The sequence below is a fragment of the Pleurodeles waltl genome, chromosome 6, assembly GCF_031143425.1.
Source record: "Pleurodeles waltl isolate 20211129_DDA chromosome 6, aPleWal1.hap1.20221129, whole genome shotgun sequence".
In the NCBI taxonomy this organism is placed as follows: Eukaryota; Metazoa; Chordata; class Amphibia; order Caudata; family Salamandridae; genus Pleurodeles; species Pleurodeles waltl.
Genome location: NC_090445.1, coordinates 1,080,289,607 through 1,080,314,084, shown reverse-complemented (window position 1 = coordinate 1,080,314,084; position 24,478 = coordinate 1,080,289,607). Strand labels below are relative to the sequence as shown.

General features: G+C 46.4%; 1 protein-coding gene across 17 annotated transcripts in view; it reads left to right on the top strand.

Annotated features, from left to right (window-relative positions):
• The window catches only part of UBR4 (ubiquitin protein ligase E3 component n-recognin 4), a 1,862,787-nt gene that overhangs the window by 1,745,260 nt on the left and 93,049 nt on the right, over nt 1-24,478 (top strand). For all 17 annotated transcript variants that reach the window (XM_069240131.1, XM_069240143.1, XM_069240141.1 and 14 more), the window contains one exon: nt 12,594-12,812. In XM_069240131.1, coding sequence (XP_069096232.1) covers nt 12,594-12,812 — 219 coding nt within the window. The remainder of the gene's footprint in view (nt 1-12,593; nt 12,813-24,478) is intronic.

The following is a 24,478-nucleotide window of genomic DNA, read 5'->3' as shown; positions in this document are numbered from 1 at the left end:
AAGCAGATCAGTGGAAAGATTTGTAAACACCAGGAGGAGTGTCCACCCCAGCTGGGGTGCCCAGTGCTGAGGTGAATCCCTCCTAGCAGAATCCTCCATCTTGTTTTGGAGGGTGATAGCCAGTAGGATTAGGAATGTGCCCCTCTCCCCAATGGGAGGGGGCACAGGAAGCTCTTAGACTCACGACTACAGCATGTTAGGCTGCAAAATGGAAACGTTTTGTTTGCTACTGCCAACCCAAATGTATTGACCCCTTCAAAGCTACTGTTCAAGACATCATTTATCTGCTCCATTTACAAAAAAGCAAATGTAACTTCAGCGCCCATTCGCCTAAATCTTGCAGTTATAGCTGCATATCTACAGAACAAACCTAGTTCTTTGTTCAGAATCCCAGTCATTAAAGCTTTAAAAGGGTCATTCCACCCAAAGTGCCTCCTGAACCTCGCTAACCAGGCCCATGGGCCTTCCTTTTGAGCCACATCATTCATGTCCTCTTCAATACCTTTCTTGGAAGGTAGCTTTCTTAGTTGTTATAACATCACTTGGGCATGCCAGTGAGCTCCAGGCCCTAACCTTAGAAGAACTTTATTTCCAAATTCATAAAGATAAGGTGGTTCTTCGTACAAACCTGAAGTTACTTCTTAAAGTGGTTTCACAATTCCATATAAACAATCCATTGAGCTTCCAGTATTTTTTCCGCATCCTGACTCTGTTGCGGAAAGAGCCCTCATGTTTTACAATGACCAAACCAAATAGTTTAGGAAAACTAAACAGCTCTTTGTAGCCTTTTCACTACTCAATAAAGGCAGTCCAATATCCAAAAATGGCATAGCTAGATGGATAGTTAAGTGTATACAGACTTGTTATGCTAAAGCAAACAGACCATTACCTGTTACACCTAGAGCACATTCTGCTAGGAAAAAAGGTGCCGCTATGATTTTCTTTGGAAATATCCTTACAGATGACATTTTAAAGGCAGCTACATGGTCTACACCACACACATTCACAAAACATTACTGTGCGAATGTACTAGGATATGAGCAAGCCAATGTATGTCAAGCTATGCTACAAACACTTTTCCAGTTAACTGCAACTCCCATAGACTAGCCACTACTTTTATGAAGGGAGTGCTTTACAGTCTATGCAGAGAATGTGCATCTATAGCCACACATGCCATTGAACAGAAAATGTTACTTACCCAGTAAGCATCTGTCCATGGCATGTAGTGCTGTAGATTTACATGACCCTCCCTCCTCCCCAGATCCCTGTGGCCAAACCAGTTACATTATATTTATATACAGTTGTACATATGTAGCTACTTTTGCATGGACATCTTTCTCTATACTTTTTTCTATACTCCTTTTTTCACCCGTCTGCAGGAAAACTATCGAACAAAGGAGTCGATGCGCATTATTGCCAAAAGGAGGAGTCACTAAATTGGCAAAAAGCTATTTTAAAAGTGGACACTTTGCAATTTTCAACAGTTCCTATTGCCGGGTTTTAGGTAGTCCGTCATTGGGGGTTCAAATTAACCCCAAGCACCCATCAACACAGGGCCGGTTGGGTGCAGAGGTCAAAGGAGAGCAAAGTTAATCTGGGCTCTTATGGAGATAGAGGGAACTCGGAATCCGGTCAGCCAGCAGGGGTGCACAGTGCAAACAGGACGTCGGGTTTCCAATTTAAGTCGATGGGGGGGGTCCCGGGGGTCACTCAGAGGCTGTAGACTCGGTCTGTGGAGAGAGGGGGCACACCACTGGTCGGACAGGGAAGAGGGCAGCTTGCTGGTCGATGCTGCACCTGGGGTTGACTTCTCCATGGCCTGGGAGCTTCGGTTATCTTCGTCCGGAGCTCGCGATCAGGGTGTCCTCTGGATTCCCGCTGCAAGCGTCGTCGTTGGGGCTTGGAGGGGATCAGCCCAGGGTGGACTCTTGTTCCAAATCACGTGGGGATCCTTTCTTGCTGGGTGGACCACCTGGACAAGGCCAGTGGGCGTCTGGTGCACTGGAGTCAGGACTCATGCTTCCAAAGTGAGGCGGGAGTCCTTGGTTGAAAGGTTCTTTTGGACAAAGCAGCTGTCCTCTGGTGGTGTTGGTCCTTTTGGGGGCAGGGCAGTCCTCTGGAGTTTGCAGAGCTCACTGGGCATGCTGGATGTGTTGCTGGTTTTCTTGCAGGTTCTTTGAAGTAGGAGACAGGCCAGTAGGGCTTGGACCAAAGCAGTTGTCGTCTTCCTTTTTCTCTGCGGGGGTTTTCAGCTTAGGAGTCCTTCTCTTTGTAGGTCGGCAGGAATCTGGTGAGGTGAGTTCAGGGAGTCCCTTAAATCCTAGATTTAGGGGCGTGTTAGGGATCAGAGGGTAGTAGCCCATCGCTACTGCCCCTGAGGGTGGCTACACCTTCCTTGTGCCCACTCCCTTTGGGGGAGGAGGGCACATTCCTATCCCTATTGGTCCCTTTCTTTCTAACCAAGATGGAGGATTCTGCAGGGGGGGGGGGGGCGGTCACCTCAGCTCTGGAAACCTTAGAGGTGGTCCTGGCTGTGGTGATCACTCCTCCCTGTTTTCCCTAATTTTCCTGCCGGACTTGCTGTCAAAAGTGGGAATTTGTCCTGGGAGTGGACATCTCCACTAGCTGGAGTGCCTGGGGTCAGTGTAATCCGAGGCTTGAGCCTCCCTGTCAGGTGTTACAGTTCCTGCAGGGGGAGGTGTGAAGCACCTCCACCCAGGACAGGGGTTGTTTCTGACCACAGAGTGCACAAAGGCACTCACCCCATGTGGTCAAAAACTCGTTTGGAAGTGGCAAGCTGGCACAGACCGGTCAGCCTTGTACTAGCAGTTAGGGTAACATATAGGGGGCATCTCAAAGATGCCCTCTGTGTGCATTTTTTTAATAAATCCCACACTGGCATCAGTGTGGGTTTATTGTGCTGAGAAGTTAGATACCAAACTTCCCAGTATTCAGTGAAGCCTTTATGGTGCTGTGGAGTTCGTAATGACAAACTCCCAGACCATATACTCAATATGGCTACACTGCACTTATAATGCCTAAGAATGGACGTAGACACTGTTAGGAGCCTATTGCTCCTGCAGCTATGTCCTTACCTGTGGTATAGTGCACTCTGCCTTAGGGCTGTAAGGCCTGCTAGAGGAGTGACTTACCTATGCCACAGGCAGTGGTTTGTGGGCATGGCATCCTGAGAGGGATGCCATGTCGACTTTGCCTTTTTCTAAACTACCCTTCAGCACACACAAGCTGCCAGGCAGTGTGCATGTGCTGAGTGAGGGGGTCCCCTAGGGTGGCATAATATATGCTGCAGCCCTTAGAAACCTTCCCTGGCCACAGGGCCCTTGGTACCATAGGTACCTTTTACAAGGGACTTAACTGTGTGCCAGGTCTGTGCCAATTGTGGAACCAAAGGTACAGTTTTAGGGAAAGAACACTGGTGCTGGGGCCTGGTTAGTAGAGTCCCAGCACACTTTTAACGTTGGCATCAACACTAGGCAAAAAGTGTGTGTGTGCGGGGGGGGGGGGGGGGGAGGGTTACCATGCCAAGAGGCACTTTTCTACACTGACCAACCCTCTTTAAGTCCCCTATTGTGAATAGTTTTCTCAAAGGGCCTGTACATATGTTTCCCCTTTCGCCCTTCATCATGCCTCATTGGGACATGGCCCTTACCTCATGCATGCCCCTTTCAAGCTGCCCCCCAATTGCCCCTCCGGCTTCTTACCATCAAGACAGCTTTCTTAGAGGCAGTAACATCTACCAGGAGAGTGCGTGAGCTGCAGCCTTTATAATCCTAGCCTCCCTGTCTTAGTGTTCCCTGACAAAGTGATGCTTCACACCCGGCCCTCTATCCTCCCGAAAGTAGTGATTCCTATTCTATTTGGGACAATCTGTCACCCTGCTCTCCGTCCATGCTACTCCACATCCCTCTAAAGAAGAGGAACGACTCCACCATCTGAACCCAAAAAAGAGGGGGGTTGTTCTGTCTTGACCGCACAAAAGAGTTTAGGGAGGACGACCAACTCTTTATGGGCTATGTACAAGCTAAAAAAGGTCAGACAGACCAGAACCAAGCCATTTCGTGCAGGGTTATTCTCTGTATCGAGATCTGCTGTGACCTGGCTAAAACAAACAGGTTGCGGGGAAGGAGACGGCTCACAGGTGAACCAACGTTTGTGGTTCTATATCAATTCATAATGGAATTTAGAGCCTGCTACCTCCCTGAGGGAGCCCACCAGTAATACTTGGAGGGTTTTGAATAAATTAATGCACAAAGCAGTTTTCATAAAGGATTAGGTACGTAAATAGGTCCTGATGAATCGCATGAGATCAATTTCAACTCAATATAGCGAGAAACATGTTGACCCCTTGATTGAGTATCACAGTGATTCTGTATACTCTTTTTTGTACCCTTTTTTTACTTGAATTTCTAGTGAAAATTGTTATAATTTCAAGGGATTGTATACATTAATTTACTATATCCCTAACACGATGTTTTTAACTATGCCAAGGGTTTAAATATCTGAATAAATACATTTTTTACCCTTAGTCATTTTTAATCTCTTCCATACCAATCCTCTTTCTTTTTTTCATCTGACCGGCTCTACACCAACTGCCTAAAAGATCTCCGGCAAAGAGCCCCTTTGTGGGGCCCGTCAGGCATTGCAGTGCCGGCCTGACGAGGAGCATAGCCCTATGATGAAGCATGTCACCGGACGGTGAGTGAGGGCTCTTGCTTCAAGCATATTGCTTCCCCCCCTTTTTTTGTCACTGGAAACCTGTCTTTACCACTATAACCCTCGATCTCTTTTTTTCTCTGATTTTGGAACTGTGTGTAAACTTTGTGGAGTATATATTTGGGAGAAATACACACTGGACCAGGAGATATTCGTTTTTTCTCCAAATCTCCCGTTCTGCCCCTCCTTTTTTGAAATTGATAAAACAAACAGCCACCTGAGGGCTTAAAGGTCTATTCCACCTGAGGAAAAGCAGCAACCACGGCGTTAGATCGTAGAGTTTCAGTCCTGGACATCTGCAAGGCAGCAACTTGGGCATCCCTGCACACATTTGCCAAACCTTACTGCCTGGACAGTCAGGTCCTCTGAGATGGGCATTTCGCCCGTTCGGTCCTGCAGGACTTCTTAGTCTAGATAAATTGGTCTGCAGCCCACCACTATGATTGTATGACTTGGGTATGTATTCAAAAAGATAAGGAATCAGCAGCTAGGAGTCTCTATCAGATGAACAGGTTGCTTACCTTCGGTAATTCATTATGTAGTCGAGACAATATCTAGCTGCAGATTCTTTCTAGACCCACCCATGCCTTCCCGCTCTGTAGACAGATTTCTAGGGCTTGGGTTACTCCCCTTTCAGGTCCCTAGTTTGGACACACAGGTCAGTTCACTTCATGGCTCTGCGCTCTTGGGGTAGAAAGTCATGAAAAGTAACTAATATTGGCACGCCTGGGTAGCGCCTATATAGGTGATCGCGAAGTCACTTGCAGCACTGAAGATGCTGTGCAAAACCAAACAAAGCCACCCAACAGCGTGCAGGGTTATTGCTTATACAAAAGCTTCCAGATCCAGTCTGACGCCTGGGAAATTCAAAGGTAAGGAATCTGCAGGTAGATATTGTCTTTATCAGATAATGCATTACCGAAGGTTAGTAACTTGTTCACCAATGTGCTAAAATCACACCTGCCCCTTCTCAGATGCTTCCTTTCATCGAAGCTATTCTGTACACAGTGCAATTTGGGCTTGTTCTCCTGAATGGCGAATCCAAGTAATTCAGGCTATGATACCGATGTTACAGCCTTTATCCTGGGTTTTGGTGAGACTGACTCCGAGGCTGGTGAGACTCCTGGCTTCTGCATCGTGCTTGTGACACATGGCCGCTGCCATATGCTGGCTCTACAGGGGGACCTGAAGGTCAAGTGGGACAGCATCAGGGGAATCTCCCTTCAAGGGAAGGCTAGTGCAGTTGTTCACGGACAACACCATCGCCATGTGGTACTTAAACAGGGCAGGCTGGTATTGTGGACCCTTTGTCAAGAGGCCCTGCATCTCTGAACATGGCTAGAACATAAGTGCATTCACCTTGTGGGCTCTCTGAATACTAGGGCGAACAAGCTCAGTCGTAGATGCCTTACAGATCACGAATGGTGTCCCCATCCGGAGGTAGTGGAATGTCTCTTTCAGCAGTGGGGAGAGCCTTGTTCTTTTTACCACCAGAGAGAACGTGCATTGTCTGCACTTTCGTGCGCTGGAGTTTCCAAGGCGGCTTTCACTTGGAGACACTGTTCATCTCAAGTAGAACTCCGGCCTCCTGTACGCCTTTCCACCAATACCACTCCTGCCCAGAGTTATCAAAAAGATCAGGAGCATCCGGGCCTAAGTCAACTTTGCAGCTCCAGACTAGGCACGGAGAGTCTGGTATCCCAAGCTGCTGAGCATGTCCATCGGTCCTCTGATCAGACTGCCCCTTCGGGAGGATCTCCTGTCACAGCAGCGTGGAAGGGTTCTTCACCCAAACTGTCCACTCTCCGCCTTCTTGAGTGAAGATAGAGTGGCAGCAGTTGACAGCATTTGACCTTCCTCCCGAATTCTGTAAAGTCATATCGGTAACTAGGCGTATTTCCACCAAAACAGTTTACGCCTGTCGTCAGAAGAAATTTGTGGCATGGAGTCTTTGCAAGTCTCTTGATCCCCCCCCCCCGTTCTGCCCCTCTTTATGAGGTTCTACTGTTTATTCTTTCTCTTGCACATCAGGGCTCTGCTTTGAGCATTCGTAAGGGCTATTTATCTGCTATTTTTGTTTTTTTGCGGTTGCCTGATCAGCCCTCCATGTTAAAATCTCCCATTGTACATAGATTCCTCAAAGGTCTTACTCTTCCCTCTTCCTCATTCATTATGCCCCATTGGGATATAAATTTGGTTTTATCCTTTTGATGTGTCCTCCCTTCTAGCACCTCCACAATTGTCTTCTCAGGCTTCTCACATTGAAAACAGCATTCCTTGTGGCAATTACATCTGCCCGCAATGTGAGCGAACTGAGTTGCAGGCCTTATTATCTAAGTCTCCTTGCCCTGCCAAAGTGATGCTTAGCACTAGGGTCTCTTGTCTGCTAAAATTGTTCACGCCTTTTCATGTAGGCTAATCCATCCCTTTTACCTACTTTTTACACACCCCTACATCCTTCTATGGAAGAGAAACTCCAGCGCCTGGACCCAAAAAGAGCATTGGTGTTCTACCTTGATTGTACAAAAATATTCCTGTTGGACGACCAACTCTTTGTAGGGTATGTGGGTGTGAAGAAAGGTTGGGCAGTGCAAAAGCAAACCATCTCTCGTTGGGTTATGCTGTGCATCAAGATTTGCAATGCACTGACGAAATAGCAACCTCCTGAAAGCTTGTGGGTTCATTCCACCCGAGCTAAAGCTGCAACAATTGTATTAGCATGCAGAGTTCTGGTCCTGGACATCTGCGAGGCAGCAACGTAGGTATCTCTGCACACGTTTACCAAATACTACTGTCTGTACAGTCAGGTCTGTAGGGATGAACACTTTGCCAGTTCAGTTCTGCAGGACAATTTGAAATCGGTTTGCAGACCCACCTCCCGGAATAGTATTGCTTGGGTATCTATTCACAGGTAAGGAATCTGCAGCCAGAAGTCTGTCCGATGGACATGTTATTTGCCTTCGGTAATTCCTTATCTGGTAGAGACTAAATCTAGCTTCAGATTCCTTCCTGAAACTACTTTCCCTTTCCCTGCGTTCCTCCACCGCGCTGCCTACAGATTTCTAGGGGCAAGGACTTCTCCTTCAAGGCCCTAGTTTTGACGGTGGCCAGTGTTCTTCATTGCTCTGCACTTCTGGTGTGGGAAGTCGTGAAAAAAAAATCACGTCGGAGGGCCTAGGTGACACCTATGTATGTAGCGTGATGTCATTTCTGACACGGACAATACAGACAACTCATGCAGGGGTACTGCTCACACAAAATCTTCCTGATCCCATCTGACGCCTGAGGAGAATTCACAGGTAAGGAATTTGCAGCTCTCTACCACATAAGGCATTACCAAAGTTCAATATTTGTTCATTACGCCCTTTATGGAAGGTTTCAAATGAGTAATTCCACCACAGGTCCCACCTGCACACTCATGGAATCCTAACATTGTTCTCACATGGGCCCTCCATTTGAGTTCCTTCACACTTGCCGTCTTCAGTTTCTATCTTGGAAGGTGGCACTTTTAATTGCTATTACCTCACTCAGGCGTGTTAGTGAATTTCAGGCATAAACTTTAGAAGAACCCTTCTTCCACCTCCATAGACACAGGGTTGTCATCCGCACCAGCCCCAAATTCCTTCCCAAGGTAGTCTCTCCTTTCCATTTCAGTCAGTCAGTTGACCTACCTGTCTTTGTTCCACAAGCAGACTTTGTTGCGGTGTGGACTCTCCATACCTTAAAGGTCAAAGCCATCCAGTACTACATTGATAGGACAAAAGATTTTTGAAAGACTAAACAACTCTGTTGCTTTCTTCCAAACCCATAAAGGAAAGGCTGTATCCAAATCAAGCATTGCCAGATGAATAGGTAAATGCATTCAAACATGCTATGCTAAAAGAACTTTACCTGCTCCTCCTAGAACACACTACTCGAAAGAAAGGAACTTCTGTGGCATTCCTAGGGAACATCCCAATAGCTGACATATGTAAACCAGCTGCTTGGTGTACACCACGAATTTTCACTAAACACTACTTTATGGATGTTCTAGAATACCAACAAGCTAATGTAGTTCAGGCAGTGGCGCATACTCTGTTCACGACATCATCCACAGGTTACCCACCATTTTTGGGGGGGACTGTTTTACAGGCTATGCACAGCATGTGTATCTACAGTTGCACATGCCTTGAATGAAAAATGTTACTTAGCATGTAAGCATCTGTTCATGGCATGTAGTGCTGTTGATTCAAATGCCCCTCATCTTCCTCTCCGGTCACCGGTGGCCATTGAAGTTTCACCTTCTATATATTTTTTATTGCATGCATGGACATCTCTTTACTTCTCACTTCATTTCACACTTCATCCCCATCATCCTTGCGTGAGAACAATATAACCATGGAGTAGATGTCCATGCCCCTTATCACCAAGAGGAGTCATTCGACCTTGTGACTCCAAAAACGTATTTGGAAGAAGAAAAAAACATCTTTCATACCTCCGCACCCAACACTAGATGGCAGGAGGATGCACAGCATGTGAATCTTCATTACTGCAGGCTACGAACAGATGCTTACAGGGAAACTAACATATTCCTACTTGATCCAGTCCGATGCCTGGGGCCAAGTCCAAGGTAGGAAATCTGCTGCTTGATATAGTCCCTACCAAATAAGGTGTTACTGAAGGTAAGTAACTTGTTCAATGTGTGGATTGGTACAGCATCTGACAAACTGAACCTTTTGCCTGAAATTTTGCTGCTTGTTTTGCATCTTCCCCAGGACTTCTATTGAGCACTATTATGGGCTACTTTAGTTTTTTCGGCATTCCTGTTATTGCTGAATCAGCCTTTGTTATTTAAATCACCAGCTGGAATAAGGTTTTCAAAACGTTTGCAACAATTGTTCCCACCAAAACCATTGTGATGCCCCTATGGAACTAAAACCTTGTCCTCACTTTCTTGATATGGACCCATTTTTTAGCCTCTGTACAGTTGTCTCTTTGAGACTTCTGACTTAACAGACCGACTTTCTCATTGCCATAAAATCCATTAGATTTATGAGCAAACTTCAAGCGCTCTCTGTAAATCCACCCTACCCCACCCTCTTCTCTGATAAGTTGGTTTTGAGGACTGGGGCTTTCTTTGTACTTAAAGTGGTCAATCCTTTTCATGTTGTCAGAGGATCCTCCTCCTGGCTTGTTTTGCTCCACCTTATCCATCTAAGTAGGAAGCCGGAGACACTTTCTTGAATTGTAAAAGATCATTGAGCTTCTACATCAGTTGTACAAAGGAACATCAGGAGGACTATCGGCTCTTTTTTGCCTTTTCCAGTGCTAAGAATGGTGAGGGACTTAAAAAATGGACCAGTTCTTGATGGATTGTTCTCTGCATAAAGGTCTGCTGTGCACTGGCTTCGAATCAACATCCTGAAGGCTTACAAACTCATTCCACCTGGGCTAAAGCTGCTCCCTCTGCGCTAGCTGTTGGAGTGCTCGTCCTAGACATATGTCAGGCAACCAGATGGGCTCTGGTACATGCCTTCACAAAGCACTGCTGCCTCAACAGTATGGTGTTTTAAAAGGGGCATTTTGTCTTCTCTGTCCTGCGGGACCTTTTGGTGTGACCCAGTTCAAAAGACCCACCCCCTTGAGAGGTACTGATAGTAGTATCCATCAGGAGAAAAAGTTACTTACCTACAGTAGTAATCTTTCTGGTGGATACTCTAACTGTAGATTGCTCACTGAACTTCCCACCTCCCAATTAATGAACTGGACTGTTTTTCATCATCAGAAAAGGTCCCATCCCAGAAATCTGCACACTTGTCCTACCAATCTGCTAATTAGCTGTGCTTCTGAGAGCATGGACAGCCTAGAAAACTGACATCAGGATTTGTGTGTCGCTTATATGCTACTCTGCATGTCCCCTACTAAGTGGAACGGCGTTGGCACCTAGCCGCACTATGCCACCTACTGACTTGCAGAGGTACTGTTGAAAGGCTGATGCCTAGCTGAGTATTCACAAGGTGTGGTATCTATGGTTAGAGTGTCCATCACAAAGATCTGTACTGAATCAGACAGTCTTTCTCATCGCCATCACTTCTGTTCCCCATATGAACTGCAGGCCTTTTCTCGTCAAGCTCCCTGTACCACTTCCTTCTCCGGCGAATTGTTTCAGAGGGCTCTGGCTGTCTCCCTGCCAAATGTAGAATTGCCCTTTCATGTTGGTCAGTTCATCACACACTGCGTTTTTTTGCTCCTTCACACCCTTCGAAAGAGTAAGGGCGGCTTCATTGGCTTGATCCTAGGAACTTTGTATTTCTAAATTTACTGCATGAGATCATTGTGTATATCAGCTCTGTGTGGGTTTCACATGGACCAAAAAAAGTCAAGGTGATGCTAGAGCAAGCTCTGTCGAGGTGAATAGACCTCAGCATTAAATTCTGCTGCGCACTGGCCAAGAAGGAAGGCCTGTAAGCTCATTCCACCAGATCTGTTGTCTTACGACAGCATTAGCAAGGGGGTGTCTGCTCTCAGCATCTGTCAGGCTGTGATGCTGGGTGTTCAAGCAAGTATTTATGAATCAATAACTTGACAGTACGGTCTAACAGAAGTGCCATTTTGGCCACTCGATCCTGCAAGACTTTCTACTCTGTGTCCACTCCTCAGATTTTTCCCCTTTGGGAGGTACTCTTACAGCAACTATTCTAATGAAGAGGAATCTGCGTTTAGAAGTATTCATCAGAAGAGCACCATAGCCAATAATGAAATGAAAATCATCTAAAGAAACAAATCATATCATACACCTGGTGAAACATTATAGTAATATCTCCTATGTTGTCCTAATATATTCAGTAAATGTTACCATGATATAAAGTCCATGTTCTTTCCATCTTGTACGTCTGGGATTGAATAGGCTCAACATAACCTAGACAGTCCCAGGGGTTTTCTATTTTATCAGGAGTTTAAGGAATTGATTTTCTCTTCAGTTTATCATATCTTACTTGTTTTCACCAGCAAAGCAGCTCCTAAAAGAGCCAATATGTCTTCTGTGGCTCTTAAATGCCAGATCTGATATCATAAATTCAGCAAGGCTGCTGTGTGGTCTAGTCTACTTAATTTCTACAGATATTATGTTGAATGTAAGTTCTCAAGGTGCTGTCCAGTTTTGTTTGGCTTTTCCCCAGCCCAGAGTATCTTATTTTACTGTGCTTTCTGTCTATTCTCTTATCTGCTTCCCCATTATTGACAAAGTTTCTCAGTCATCTTTCCATTTTTATGGAGGAACTGGGACTACCCATCTGTGAATACAAAAGGATTGTTGTAATAGCTCTTATATTGTCTGTCCTTAGTATTAATTTTTCTATTTTAAAGTATCTGCTCAGCCTATTCTAAGTGAAGCCACACTTTAGCCAGTGTTAGAGCTGTAGATTAGGTCTGGGACTTGGAACAGGGAATTAGTGAGCCTGTGAGGGGTTCTGAGTGAAGATGAAATCGTTGAGTCGCTGAGCATCCATTTATTAAGTTAACAAACCTATTCTGTGCAAAGGTGCTCCAGTTTTCTGTCTGTGGCTGGGCATCTCAGGAACATGGAAGAATTGAGACTAATGAATCTTTGTTGATGTCACTGAGTCTCAGTTTTAGTCAGGAGGCTCTTGTGGAAATCTGTTAAAGCTAGATCTGCTCTCCTTATTTTGAGTGCAAGTTTGTATTGAAATAATGTAACATTTCTTAATTAAAGGCCAAATGTTTCTTCCTTTACCTCTTCACAGAGTGCAACCTTTAATGTTACATGCGTATTTTTAATAGATCTGTTTTTTGTGAGGGATACAGTATGAATTGAATTTCCTCTTTTAAGATTATTGTTGTGGTTTGTGTATTTTTTGTAGGTGCTCATCGGTAAAGACTCCATCACAAACTTGCACAAACTTGAACAAGTGTCGAGTGATGAGGGCATTGGAACACTTGCTGAGAATCTTCTAGAGGCACTCAGGGAGCACTCGGATGTAAACAAGAAAATTGATGCTGCGCGGAAAGAGACTCGATCAGAGAAAAAGCGCCTGGCAATGGCCATGAGACAAAAAGCTCTTGGCACATTAGGCATGACGGTGAGTAGGATAAAACTAGTCACAGTAGTAAAAAGACATGGTCGACTATCATTGTGATTGGGGGTGACTGGGCCTGAAGGTAAATAACCAAGGTTAGTGATAGAGGTAAATAGGGCAGGCTGGAAAAAGTCAATAAATATGGATGATATGGCATGGCACCGAACAGATTTGGCCTTGTGTGATGCTGAAAAGGACAGATTTACCATTGCAGTTAATAGTGTGATAGAATTGGGGAAAAGAGAGGCAGGTTGGGCATAGCAGTGACTGTTTAAGGCTTGGCTTTGAGTTTGTAAATCTGTCTGTGCATTTGGGTGAAAAGGACAACCTTGGTAGTTTGTGAATATGAAGTCTGTATCTGACAAGACAAAGATAACCCTCAGATGTAAAAACACTTGAATCCAAGGATGGTGGAGGTCAAGGACTGCAGGATGTGACTAACCGGGGAACACTAACAACCAGTGTAGTCTTGAAAGAATCTCCATGAGTCTTGCATCGGTTCTTTGCAAGACGTCTTCAAAAAAAATTGGTTAATCTCCTGCTTTTCAGTAATGCCAAGGCAGTTGAGCTCAGCGGAAACCTTGTTGAAGAGCTGGAGTGGTCATCAAGTTATGACATGATTACAGTAATATTTATTCTGTTGAAATTCTTAGCTGGTCAGTTACTTTCTCAGTGCATTTCACCTCACTCCTCAAATTTTTATGATTATGGTCAAGCTAACAGTCCAAGACCAGAATGACCTTAATTTTCCACAACTGGCCTCATCAACAATGTTATCTGAATCAGTGCATTCTTTGAGATACCACACAAGAGAGAAGTACATGTAATACATTTCCTTCCAAGTTGTATAATCATTATGAATTAAAACAACAGTGTTTAACTATTATTTCTAACTAAAAACATAGTGTATCTGATCCTTAGAGAAGTGGGTGACCTTGAGGCCCTACTAGGAGAAACGGTACTATATCTTTGTATACCAGAATTCAACTTTGGTATCTCTTCTGTTGAGGTCCACTTGACCACCATTACGACAAACAGGAAAAGTCTTAATTAAACATCTTTGTTCACTATTCAATTGACTGTTTTTTTTGTTTTTTTTTTTGCCCCACCAGAGCCTTCTCGTAACCAATTATATTCATGGTGGCCCTGGCATGTGTGCCAATGTGTAAATTTACTCCCTAGAACTTATCTTACAAAGTAGAATTTGAAGTGACATTTACACTATTAGAAGGATGATTGAGGTAATTGGCTCTACACTCTCTTTGTGTTTCCTTGCAGTCATTTTTTCACAAACATGCTGTATGAAGCTGGCTCTGTATATACTATATCAAATGAGATGTAGTGTGTACAGAGTCCAGGGATTCCCCAGGGGCTTGACAGAGGCTGAACTAGATAATACTAATGCTTGATTTGTGGTAGTGTGGTCGAGCAGTTAAGCTTATCAGAGGGCAGTGTTAAGCATTTGTTGTACACACACAAGCAATAAAAGAAACACAGACTCCGTGCCTTAACTCCAGATCAATAGGATTTTATAAAGAAATGTATATTTTTGTTACTTTATTTCTAGAACCGCAAGATTCAGTTCAGAAGTAAATACTGTTGCAGGTAAGTACTTAACGTAGACATCAATGTAACTTTGTTTCACTTTAGTCAAACAGTTTTTAAGAAAACAGAGAATATCTATTTTAAAAGTGGACACTGCATTTTCTGAATAGTTCCTGGGGGAAGACAATAACGCACAGTTTAAGGGGTAAGTACACGACTTACAGTTCCAGTCTCCGGGGTAAAGGTAGTCCACTGTGGGAGGTTCAAGTTAACCCCAAACACCCACCACCAGCAACACGGGGCTGGTCGGGTGCAGAGGTCAAAGTTTAGCAATTTAACGAGGGCTCCTATGGAGACAGGGGATTCACAGAATTCAATACACCAGCAGGTAAGTACCCGCAGCTTGGAAAGGCAGATCAGGGGAGTTTAGAAGAGCACTGGAGGGGCCACAAGTAGGCACCAAACACACACCCTCAGCAGAACAGGCGCGGCAGGGTGCAAACAGGATGTCGGGCTTCCAATGCTGGTCTATGAGGGTAACCTGGGGGTGGGGTCACTCAGAGGCTCCAGGCGAGGTCCAGGGGGCTGTCCCAGGCACACCACTGGTCGGACAGGGAAGAGGTCTGCCTGTTGATCGTTGCTGCATCGGGAGTCAGTTTCTCCAAGGCCTGGCGGGGGCAGTGGATCCTTTGGCATTGGATATCTTCATCCAGGGCTTTTGCGGTCAGGGGGGTCCTTGGGAGTCCCTCTGCAGACGTCATTGTGTAGGGATCGAGGGGTCAACCCAGGGTGAGCACTTGCCTGGAATGCCTAGGGATCCTCTCTGACTGGGTGGACCACCTGGACGGGGGCGTCTGGTGCACAGTGGTCAGGACTCACGCTTTTGGAGTGAGGTGGGAGTCCTTTAGAAGAGGCTTCTTCTTCTTAGGACAAGGCTGCTGTCCATGGGAGTTCCTGATCCTCTCTGATGCAGGCAGTCCTCTGGAGACAGGCCGGTAGGGCTGGGGCCAAGTCAGTTGTTGTCTCCTTTCCTTCTCTGCTTGGGTTTCCGCTAAGCAGTCCTTCTTGTGAGGTCGTCAGGGATCTGACTCTCTGGGTTCAGGGAGTCCTTTCAATACAAGATACAGGGGTGTTTTTAGGGTTAGAGGGCAATACCCAATGGCTACTGTCCCTGAGGGTGGCTACACCGTCCTTGTGCCCTCTCCCTTTGGGGAGGGGGACAAATTCCTATTCCTATTGGTCCCTGTCCTCCAAACCAAGATGGAGGATTCTGCAGAGAGGGGGTCACTTCAGCTCTGGACATCTTAGGGGTGGTCCCAGCTGAAGTGGTCACTCCTCCTTGTTCGCCTTAAGTTTCCCGCCAAGCTAAGATGCCCCCCTGTGTGCGTTTTTTAATAAATCCCACACTGGCATCAGTGGGGGTTTATCGTTCTGAGAAGTTTGACACCAAACTTCCCAGTATTCAGCATAGCCATTATGAAACTGTGGAGTTTGTTTTGACAAACTCCCAGACCTTATACTTAATATGGCCACACTGTGCTTACAATGTCTGAGAACGGACGTAGATGCTGTAGGGGCATATTGATCATGAAGCTATGTCCTCACCTGTGGTATAGTGTACCCTTCCTTGGGCTGTAAGGCCTGCCCCAGGGGTGACTTACCTATGCCACAGGCAGTGTTTGGTCATGGCACCTCGAGGGGGATGCCATGTCAGCTTCCTTTTTCTCCCCACCAATACACACAATCTGCTATGGCAGTGTGCATGTGTTAGGTGAGGGGTCCCTTAAGGTGGCACAACACATGCTGCAGCTCTTAGGGACCCTACCTGGTCACAGGGCCCTTGGTACCACTGGTACCTTTTACAAGGGACTTATCTGTGTGCCAGAGGTGTACCAATTGTGGAAACAATGGTACATTTTTAGGGAAAGAACAGTGGTGCTGGGATCTGGTTAGCAGGATCCCAGCACACACTGTCAAGTCAGCATCAATATTAGGCAAAAATTGGGGTGGTAACTGCAACAAGTGCCAGTTTCCTACACACACAGCCGTCTTTCCATCCAAAGGTATATTGGACTGCATATTAATTAACACATTTCTTTCCATTTGTTCTCTTACTTTTCAGTTTCAAAGTCAGGAGTGCTCAGATATTACTTGAGAAAAACCAACAATGTTTGATACAAATAAAATGTCTTTTTGTCAGTTATTGTGGTTAAACATGCACTCAGACTTCACAATCTGTGGCTTTGCTATTAGTATCATGCACCACTATTTGCAGTGGAGGCCCAGTAGATACCCCACTTTTTGGTAAACCGCGAGCATACAACAAGAGTAGTAAAGCAGCTTGTGCTGTTTTCACAAGGAGTTTTCTATCAGTGAAATGTAACTTACAAACTGGCTAGCTGAAAATGAAACGTGAAACCATACTTTTACCTTTACTAAGCACTTCTACTTAAACGCTGGATTTGTGAATTTATACGCTAGTAGTACAATTGTTCCTGATATCATCTTTGATTCATATGCAATCTTTGGTGTCCTCTTCCTATCATTATGGTTTGTCATTGTCTATTAAGAAATGTACTTGATTTCCTGTTGTAAAACAAACTTGACAAGGAACTATTATATACTTATATTCATAGTTCTTATACAGGTTATCGTCCTTAAATTCATAATCAATCCTACATTCTTTATTGTGACCATCTGTCACAATGACCTATCTAAATGGCGCAGCACTGCACTTGTCAGCCTTGGAGCCACAATATCTCTTTGGTGAGAGATAGCAACCTGCCTCAATTTCCTTTTTTTTGTTTTTAATAAACTAATAAGAGGATTTTTCATCCAGCTCACTCAATATGAAAACATACTTCTCTTCCAGGGGATCCTCATCAATAGTCATAAACATTGATATTCCCGCCCTTGTGCGGGGACCCCGGAGCATATATAAAATACACACCTATAAAATATGAAATATGCACGAAAAATATATATATAGCATTTTTAGTAGACAAATTTTCATACTAAACTCATATATACATGTGTAAAACAGCAATGCAGACTGTAATCATAAACAGGCTAAAATGCTTTATTTCTATGGAGTTTTTTTTTTTTTAATAGTCCTTTTCAAAATTACAATAAGAGAAATAATATTTACCAAAGCCCCATAACTGGGCCTAGGGAAATAAGCAGTAGTAACCTCAGAGAAAAAGTAGAAAGAAAAAAAACTACATTGAAAAACAATGGAGCATTCTTAGCCAATAGGCTGCATGCAGGTTAACACAGGAGAACCATAAAAATTCTGGCACTGTGCCTTTAAGACCCTGAGCACCTCCATTATCCCACCATGCCTCAGGCGTGAAGGAGAGGTGACAGTTGGTTCACAGTTAGGTCAGTTCTTTTTTCCGGCTTCTTCTGAGAGGATCCTGGAGCATTGAGCTCTTAGTTTTTCTCAGAAAAACACTTCAGAACAGCGTTTTTTCCACCTTTACTCTACATCTAACATCTTTGTCTGAGTCTGGAAGTTTGTTCCTGACTGCAAAATGCCTTCCCTTTTTGTGAAGTGCCCTTCCTGTGGGAAGAAGGCCCAGTCAGATCCACACACTCTCTGCATTGTGTGCCTGCCTCAGAGTCACTGCCCTGACACTTGCAAACACTGCTAGAACATGTCAAAAAGAACTCTCAAGGACAGGGAGAAGATCAGGCGTCATGGTCTTCATGAGAGGCAGAAAACATCATCCTCTTCGCTTCCCAGGCAGCCAACAAGCCATTCTCAGGAGAGACAGGCTAGTTCGACGTCAGCAGGTAGGAAGATACCTGTTTGTTCCCCGTCGGCGTCATCGCTGCCACCATCACACTGTCATAGATCGACAGCGACCCGACCGACGCCGAAGGATACGGCGTCGAGAGAACATTGCCACTGCAGGGGCAGATCTCCGTCGACGGCAACCCACCGGTCAACGTCGAGCCCGGGGTGCTCATTCACTGCCGAAGGCCTCGCACCCCTCGACGTCAAGAAAGGCGACGTCGAAATCGCCTCAGCGGCGAGAACGAGGTCTTCTGCCGTCGGCGGTCCACCACTCGACGGCGAGGCACACGACGGCGAGCAGGTCGCGGTCAAGGCATCGACGTCGAGGCCAAGGCAACCTGCGGCACTCCCTTCGACGTCATTACAGCTGTCGACATCGACACAGGTTTTACCTGTCTTACAGGGAGCAGAGCATCGGCTTCCGCCGGCGGATAAGACCACTCCAACTTCTCCGGTGGTCTCCATAAGAAATGGTTCATCTCGGTCGAGAGCTGCATCGTCTGGGCATGTCTCGCCCATCAACTTGTCACTGAGGTGGTTTGAGAGCCTTAATAGACCGACTGCCTCCCCAGACTCGCAGTATTCGAGGATGTACTCTCCTTCTGCCTCTCTCCCGAGAACACCATCACCAACAGCGCGGGCAGGACGGGCTCGTTCTGCTTCTCACCAGTCGACCACGAGGCCTGGGTGCTCTGCTACAGCATCTCGGAGCAGGTCACGCTCCCAGAGACGATCTAGGTCACGGTCACGCCATCATAGAAGGTCTCCCTCTTGGTCATCGTCGGGGTCCTCTGTCAGACAATACTCCCCCACCTTAACGGATTCGCCACCAGCTCGAGTTTCCCCGGTGGACGACATCACAACCTTTAACGAGGTGCTTCTCAGGGGAGCACAAAAACGAAACATAGAGGTTCCAGAACCTTCAACCTCCTCATCCGTCATCTTTGAAACCCTGCAACATAGGGCGGTTTCAAAAAAGCTGCTGCCGCTAGTGCCTGGTCTGTTACAACCAACCATGGACACCTTTTTAGCACCAGCCACCCTCAGATCAGCTCCTGCTAGGATCTTGAAGAAATATAAAGCACCTGAACAAGATCCTTTGTTTCTCAGGACGGATCCGCCGCCGGACTCGGTCATATTGGCCGCAGCCCGAAAAACGCACTCGGTAGCATCATCCTCCACGGTTCCACCTGACAAGGAGAGCAGACATCTAGACTCTCTGGGGAGGAAAATGTGTGGCACGGCGGCTTCCATGATGAAGGTCTCCAGCGCTTCTGCACTCCTAGGCAGATATGACCGTTCACTCTGGGACTCTCTGAACAGGTTCGCAGACAAATTGCCTAGGGAGGACAGACAGGATTTCCAGGAGATCCTTCAAGAGGGATGTCTGGTCTCCAATCAGGTGATCAGCGCAGCAGCAGATGGGGCAGACTTATCTGCACATGGGGTTTGTGCAAGAAGGTCTTCCTGGTTGAGACTGACAGGATTGAAGCAGGAAGCGCAACAGCGTATCCTAAATCTTCCGTTCAACGGGAACTCGCTGTTTGGTACCCATACAGACGAGGAGATGGCGCTCATGAAGACGGAAGTGGACACCATGAGAGCAGTAGGCCTGGAGAGAAAAAAGGACTTCAGGCGAAGGTATAGGCCTTACGACAGGCGCCCTTTTCAGCAGAGGGTTCAAACCCCTCATTGGTCCCAGAGGCCACAGCAGAGGTAAGGACGCCCACTTTTTCAATCTCGTAAGGCCACGAGGGACCAAGGGTCAAGTAGACCACAGCAGTGCACACCCAAAACTCCAGCAAAACAATGAGGACTCGCTTCCCTTAACACCGTGCACCACTCCGGTGGGGGGAAGTATCACAGAGTTAATTCACGAGTGGCGTGGTATAACAAAAGACAAATGGGTGCTCAACATTGTCGAGAATGGGTACTCTCTTCTTTTCCGACAACCTCCTCCTCACTTGCCACCAACCAAATGCAATCCGTCTCACATGAGCCTTTTGCGCAAAGAGGCTCACGCCCTTTTACGGAAAAAAGCAATAGAAAAAGTTCCAGCCGCGCACAGAGGGAAGGGGGTATACTCCCGTTATTTTCTGGTAGCGAAAAAAGGTCGAGAGGGAGTTTTCAGACCGATTCTGGACTTACGACTACTGAACAAGTACATAAAAAAGCAAAAGTTCAGGATGCTGGCTCTTCACCAGATTTTCCCTCCGCTACATCGAGGAGACTGGATGTGCTCCATAGACCTGCAAGACGCGTACTTCCATATCCCGATCATTCCCAAACATCGGAAATTCCTACGCTTCCGGATAGCCTCCCAGCACTATCAGGTCAAGGTGCTTCCATTCGGCCTGAAATCTGCCCCTCGCATTTTCTCAAAATGCGTAGCGGCGCATCTAAGGAAGCAAAAAATCTTCATTTACCCATACCTAGATGACTGGCTACTGAAAGCCTCCTCTCCGGAGCAGGCAAGAAGCCATCGGGACATTGTGCTCAGTGTTTTCAGGTCTCTTGGTCTACAAGTCAACCACCAAAAGTCCACCTTGATTCCAACGCAAAATCTCCACTACCTGGGAGCAATTCTGGATACAGAGCTCGAAAGAGTGTATCCTTCGGAGGAACGACTATTATCAATAAAGAGAAAGTGTCAAGACCTGCTGAAGTCCGACGCACCTACGGCCCGTCAGGTGACATCTCTACTGGGCTCCATGGCCTCGTGCATTTTAATTGTCCCGAATGCCAGGCTACATATGAGGCCTCTCCAAGAGGCGCTGGAAAACAACTGGAACCAGAGCACAGGCCGCTGGGAGGACAGAGTGCGACTTCCGATAGGAGCACAACAGTCGTTGCAATGGTGGATGCACAGACCTTACCTGTCAGTAGGAGCTCTGTTTCACCAGGTAATCCCATCCGACACTCTGGTAACGGATGCGTCTCTTCAGGGATGGGGAGCTCATCTAGGTTCCCTTCAAGCTCAGGGCCTGTGGTCTGACAACGAAAGAGAGTACCACATCAACCTCAGCTCAGAGCAGTGCATCTAGCTCTCAAGTCTTTTGCTCCATCGATTTAAGGGAAATCTCTCCTAGTACAAACGGACAATACGACCACAATGTATTATTTGAACAGACAAGGGGGAACGAGATCCCTGCCCCTATCTCGGGAGTCTCAGACAATCTGGCATTGGCTCCTAGCGAGAGGAATGTCTCTTACAGCAGTTCACCTACCAGGTCAATAAAATGTGGAGGCGTGCTTCCTGAGCAGACACCTCGAGGACGCCCACGATTGGGTCCTGCACGACGAAGTCGTCGAAGACATCTTCGCTCAATGGGGTCGGCCTCAATTGGATCTCTTCGCAGACGAGGAAACAGGAAATGCCCAGACTTCCCGTCCAGGTTCTACCGTCCGGGATCTCGAGGGAATGCCCTGTTGATCGACTTGTCAGGGATATTTCTCTACGGTTTTCCACCAATCCCCCTCATACCTGCGGTGATCAACAAACTTTACAGATCCAGCACCAGAATGATTCTAATAGCTCCGCAATGGCCTCGTCAGTTCTGGTACACAGATCTCCTCAACCTATCGGAACAACCTCACAGGAGGCTGCCGTGCAGACCGGATCTCCTTTGCAGGCTGGGGGGCAGGATACTTCACCCCAACCTACCATCTCTGAGCTTGACGGCATGGCTCCTGAATTCCTGCAGTATTGGCACCTAGGGCTCTCGCAGGAGTGCATGAACATCTTGAAGGAGTCCAGACGACCTTCCACGCGGCGTTCTTACGTGTTCAAGTGGAAGAGGTTCTACATATGGTGTCGTCAGCAAGGTCAGAATCCTATACCGGCTCAGGAGGAGGTCATACTGTCTTACCTACTCCATTTGGCAAAATCGGGTCTGCAGGTATCATCTATTAAGGTACATTTATCTGCCATTACAGCCTATCGTAAGTCACCTTCTCAGGAATCCTTTTTTACAAGACCAGTGGTCAAGGATTTCTTAGAAGGTTTGAAAAATGTTTTTTCCACCCATTCGGAAACCCTCCCCTCCATGGGAGCTGAACATAGTGCTATCAAAACTTATGGGCCCTCCTTTCGAACCTATACACAAAGCCTCTTTGCAACACCTTACGTGGAAGACGGATTTTTTGGTAGCCATTACTTCCGCAAGGAGGGTCAGTGAGATTCAGGCTTTGTCCTACAAAGAACCGTACAGAGTCTTCCACGAGAAAAGAGTGGTTCTACGAACTCACCCATCATTCCTACCGAAGGTGGTGTCAGAATTTCACATCAATCAGACTATTTCTCTACCAACTTTTTTCCCCAATCCGGAGACTCCGGCGGAGAAAGCTTTACACTCCCTAGATTTGAAAAGAGTGCTAAACTTTTACTTGGATAAAACCAAGCTAATTAGACATTCCAACCACTTGTTTGTAAATTATGGTCATTTGAGAACAGGAGAGGCAGCATCAAAACGAACCATATCTAGATGGATAGTTTCTTGTATTGTTAATGCATATCAATTGGCTAACAAACAACTACTTGCTAGACCTAAGGCGCATTCGACAAGAGGAAAGACGGCTACTGATGCCCTCCTTAATAATGTTCCAACCTCTTAAATGTTTAAGGCTGCTACATGGAAGTCTGTACATACATTTACTAGACATTACTGTTTGGACTCAGATGCAAGAGCAGACGCCCAAGTTGGGCAAGCTTCTCTGAGAAATTTGTTTGCATGATACATATCTATTCCTGCACTTCTATTGGACAGTCTGCAGAGTCAAGGGATGGGCTTGCTAATCTATTTAATGTTTGACTATTGATGAGGATCCCCTGGAAGAGAAGGATAAGTTACTTACCTGTAAATCCTAGTTCTCTTTCAGGGGTATCCTCATCAAAGTCATAAACAACCCACCCTCCTCCCCGTACGCACGTCTCCTAGAAGTGCAGGACAGACTATCTTTCGAATCTGCTACACAGCTGGTCACCGTAAAAAAGTACTGACCTAACTGTGAACCAACTGTCACCTCTCCTTCACCCCTGAGGCGCATGGTGGGATACTGGAGGTGCTCAGGGTCTCAAAGGCACGGTGACAGAATTTTTATGGTTCTCCTGTGTTAACCTGCATGCAGCCTATTGGCTAAGAATGCTCCATTGTTTTTCAATGTAGTTTTTTTTTTCTTCTTTTTCTCTGAGGTTACCACTGCTTATTTCCCCAGGCCCAGTTATGGGGCTTTGGTAAATATTATTTCTCTTATTGTAATTTTGAAAAGGACTATTAAAAAAAAAAAAAACTCCATAGAAATAAAGCATTTTAGCCTGTTTATGATTATAGTCTGCATTGCTGTTTTACACATGTATATATGAGTTTAGTATGAAAATTTGTCTACTAAAAATGCTATATATATATGTTCGATGGCATCTGTCGCTGTAGATACGCATGTTTTGCAATAGCTCGCCATCTGGTGTTGGGCCGGAGTGTTACAAGTTGTTTTTCTTCGAAGAAGTCTTTCGAGTCACGGGACCGAGTGACTCCTCCTTTTGTCTCCATTGCGCATGGGCGTCGACTCCATCTTCGATTGTTTTTTTTCCGCCATCGGGTTCGGACGTGTTCCTGTCGCTCCGAGTTTCGGAACGGAAAGATAGCTAATTTCGGAAGATTTTCGTCGGTATTGTTGCGTTCGGGATCGGCGTAGTTAGATTCAACACCGCATCGAAGATCGAAGAGCTCCGGTGCCCTTCGGGGTAGTTTTTCGATCCCCCGTCGGGGCCTGGTCGGCCCGACCACGTGCTGAAGAACGCCGATGGAACGGACCCCGTTCCGTTTCTGCCCCAAATGCCACAATAAATACCCTTATACAGACCAACACTTGGTCTGTAACCTGTGCCTGTCCCCTGAGCACAGTGAAGACACCTGCGAGGCCTGTTGTGCGTTCCGGTCCCGAAAAACACTCCGAGACCGTCGAGCCAGAAGACTTCAGATGGCGTCCGCGCCGACAGCCCACCGAGAGTTCGAGGAACAAGAAGAGGAAGGTACCTTCTCGATCCAAGACTCAGACTCCGAAGGATTCGACAATACACAAACCGTGAGTAAGACGTCGAAAACCACACAGAGGAAGATTTACAAGGCCCAGGGGACTCCACTGCCATCAGGCCATGGCTCCACCCATAAATTCGGTGACCGACCGTCGGCACCGAAAAAGGCCCAAACAGTGCCGAGATCGTCCGACTACGGTCGAGACACCGGCACGCAGCCTTCTCGGGACCGAGAAAGTGCTGGAGACAAGCCTCGACACCGAGATGCCGGTGTGGACACGGCTCGACGCCGAG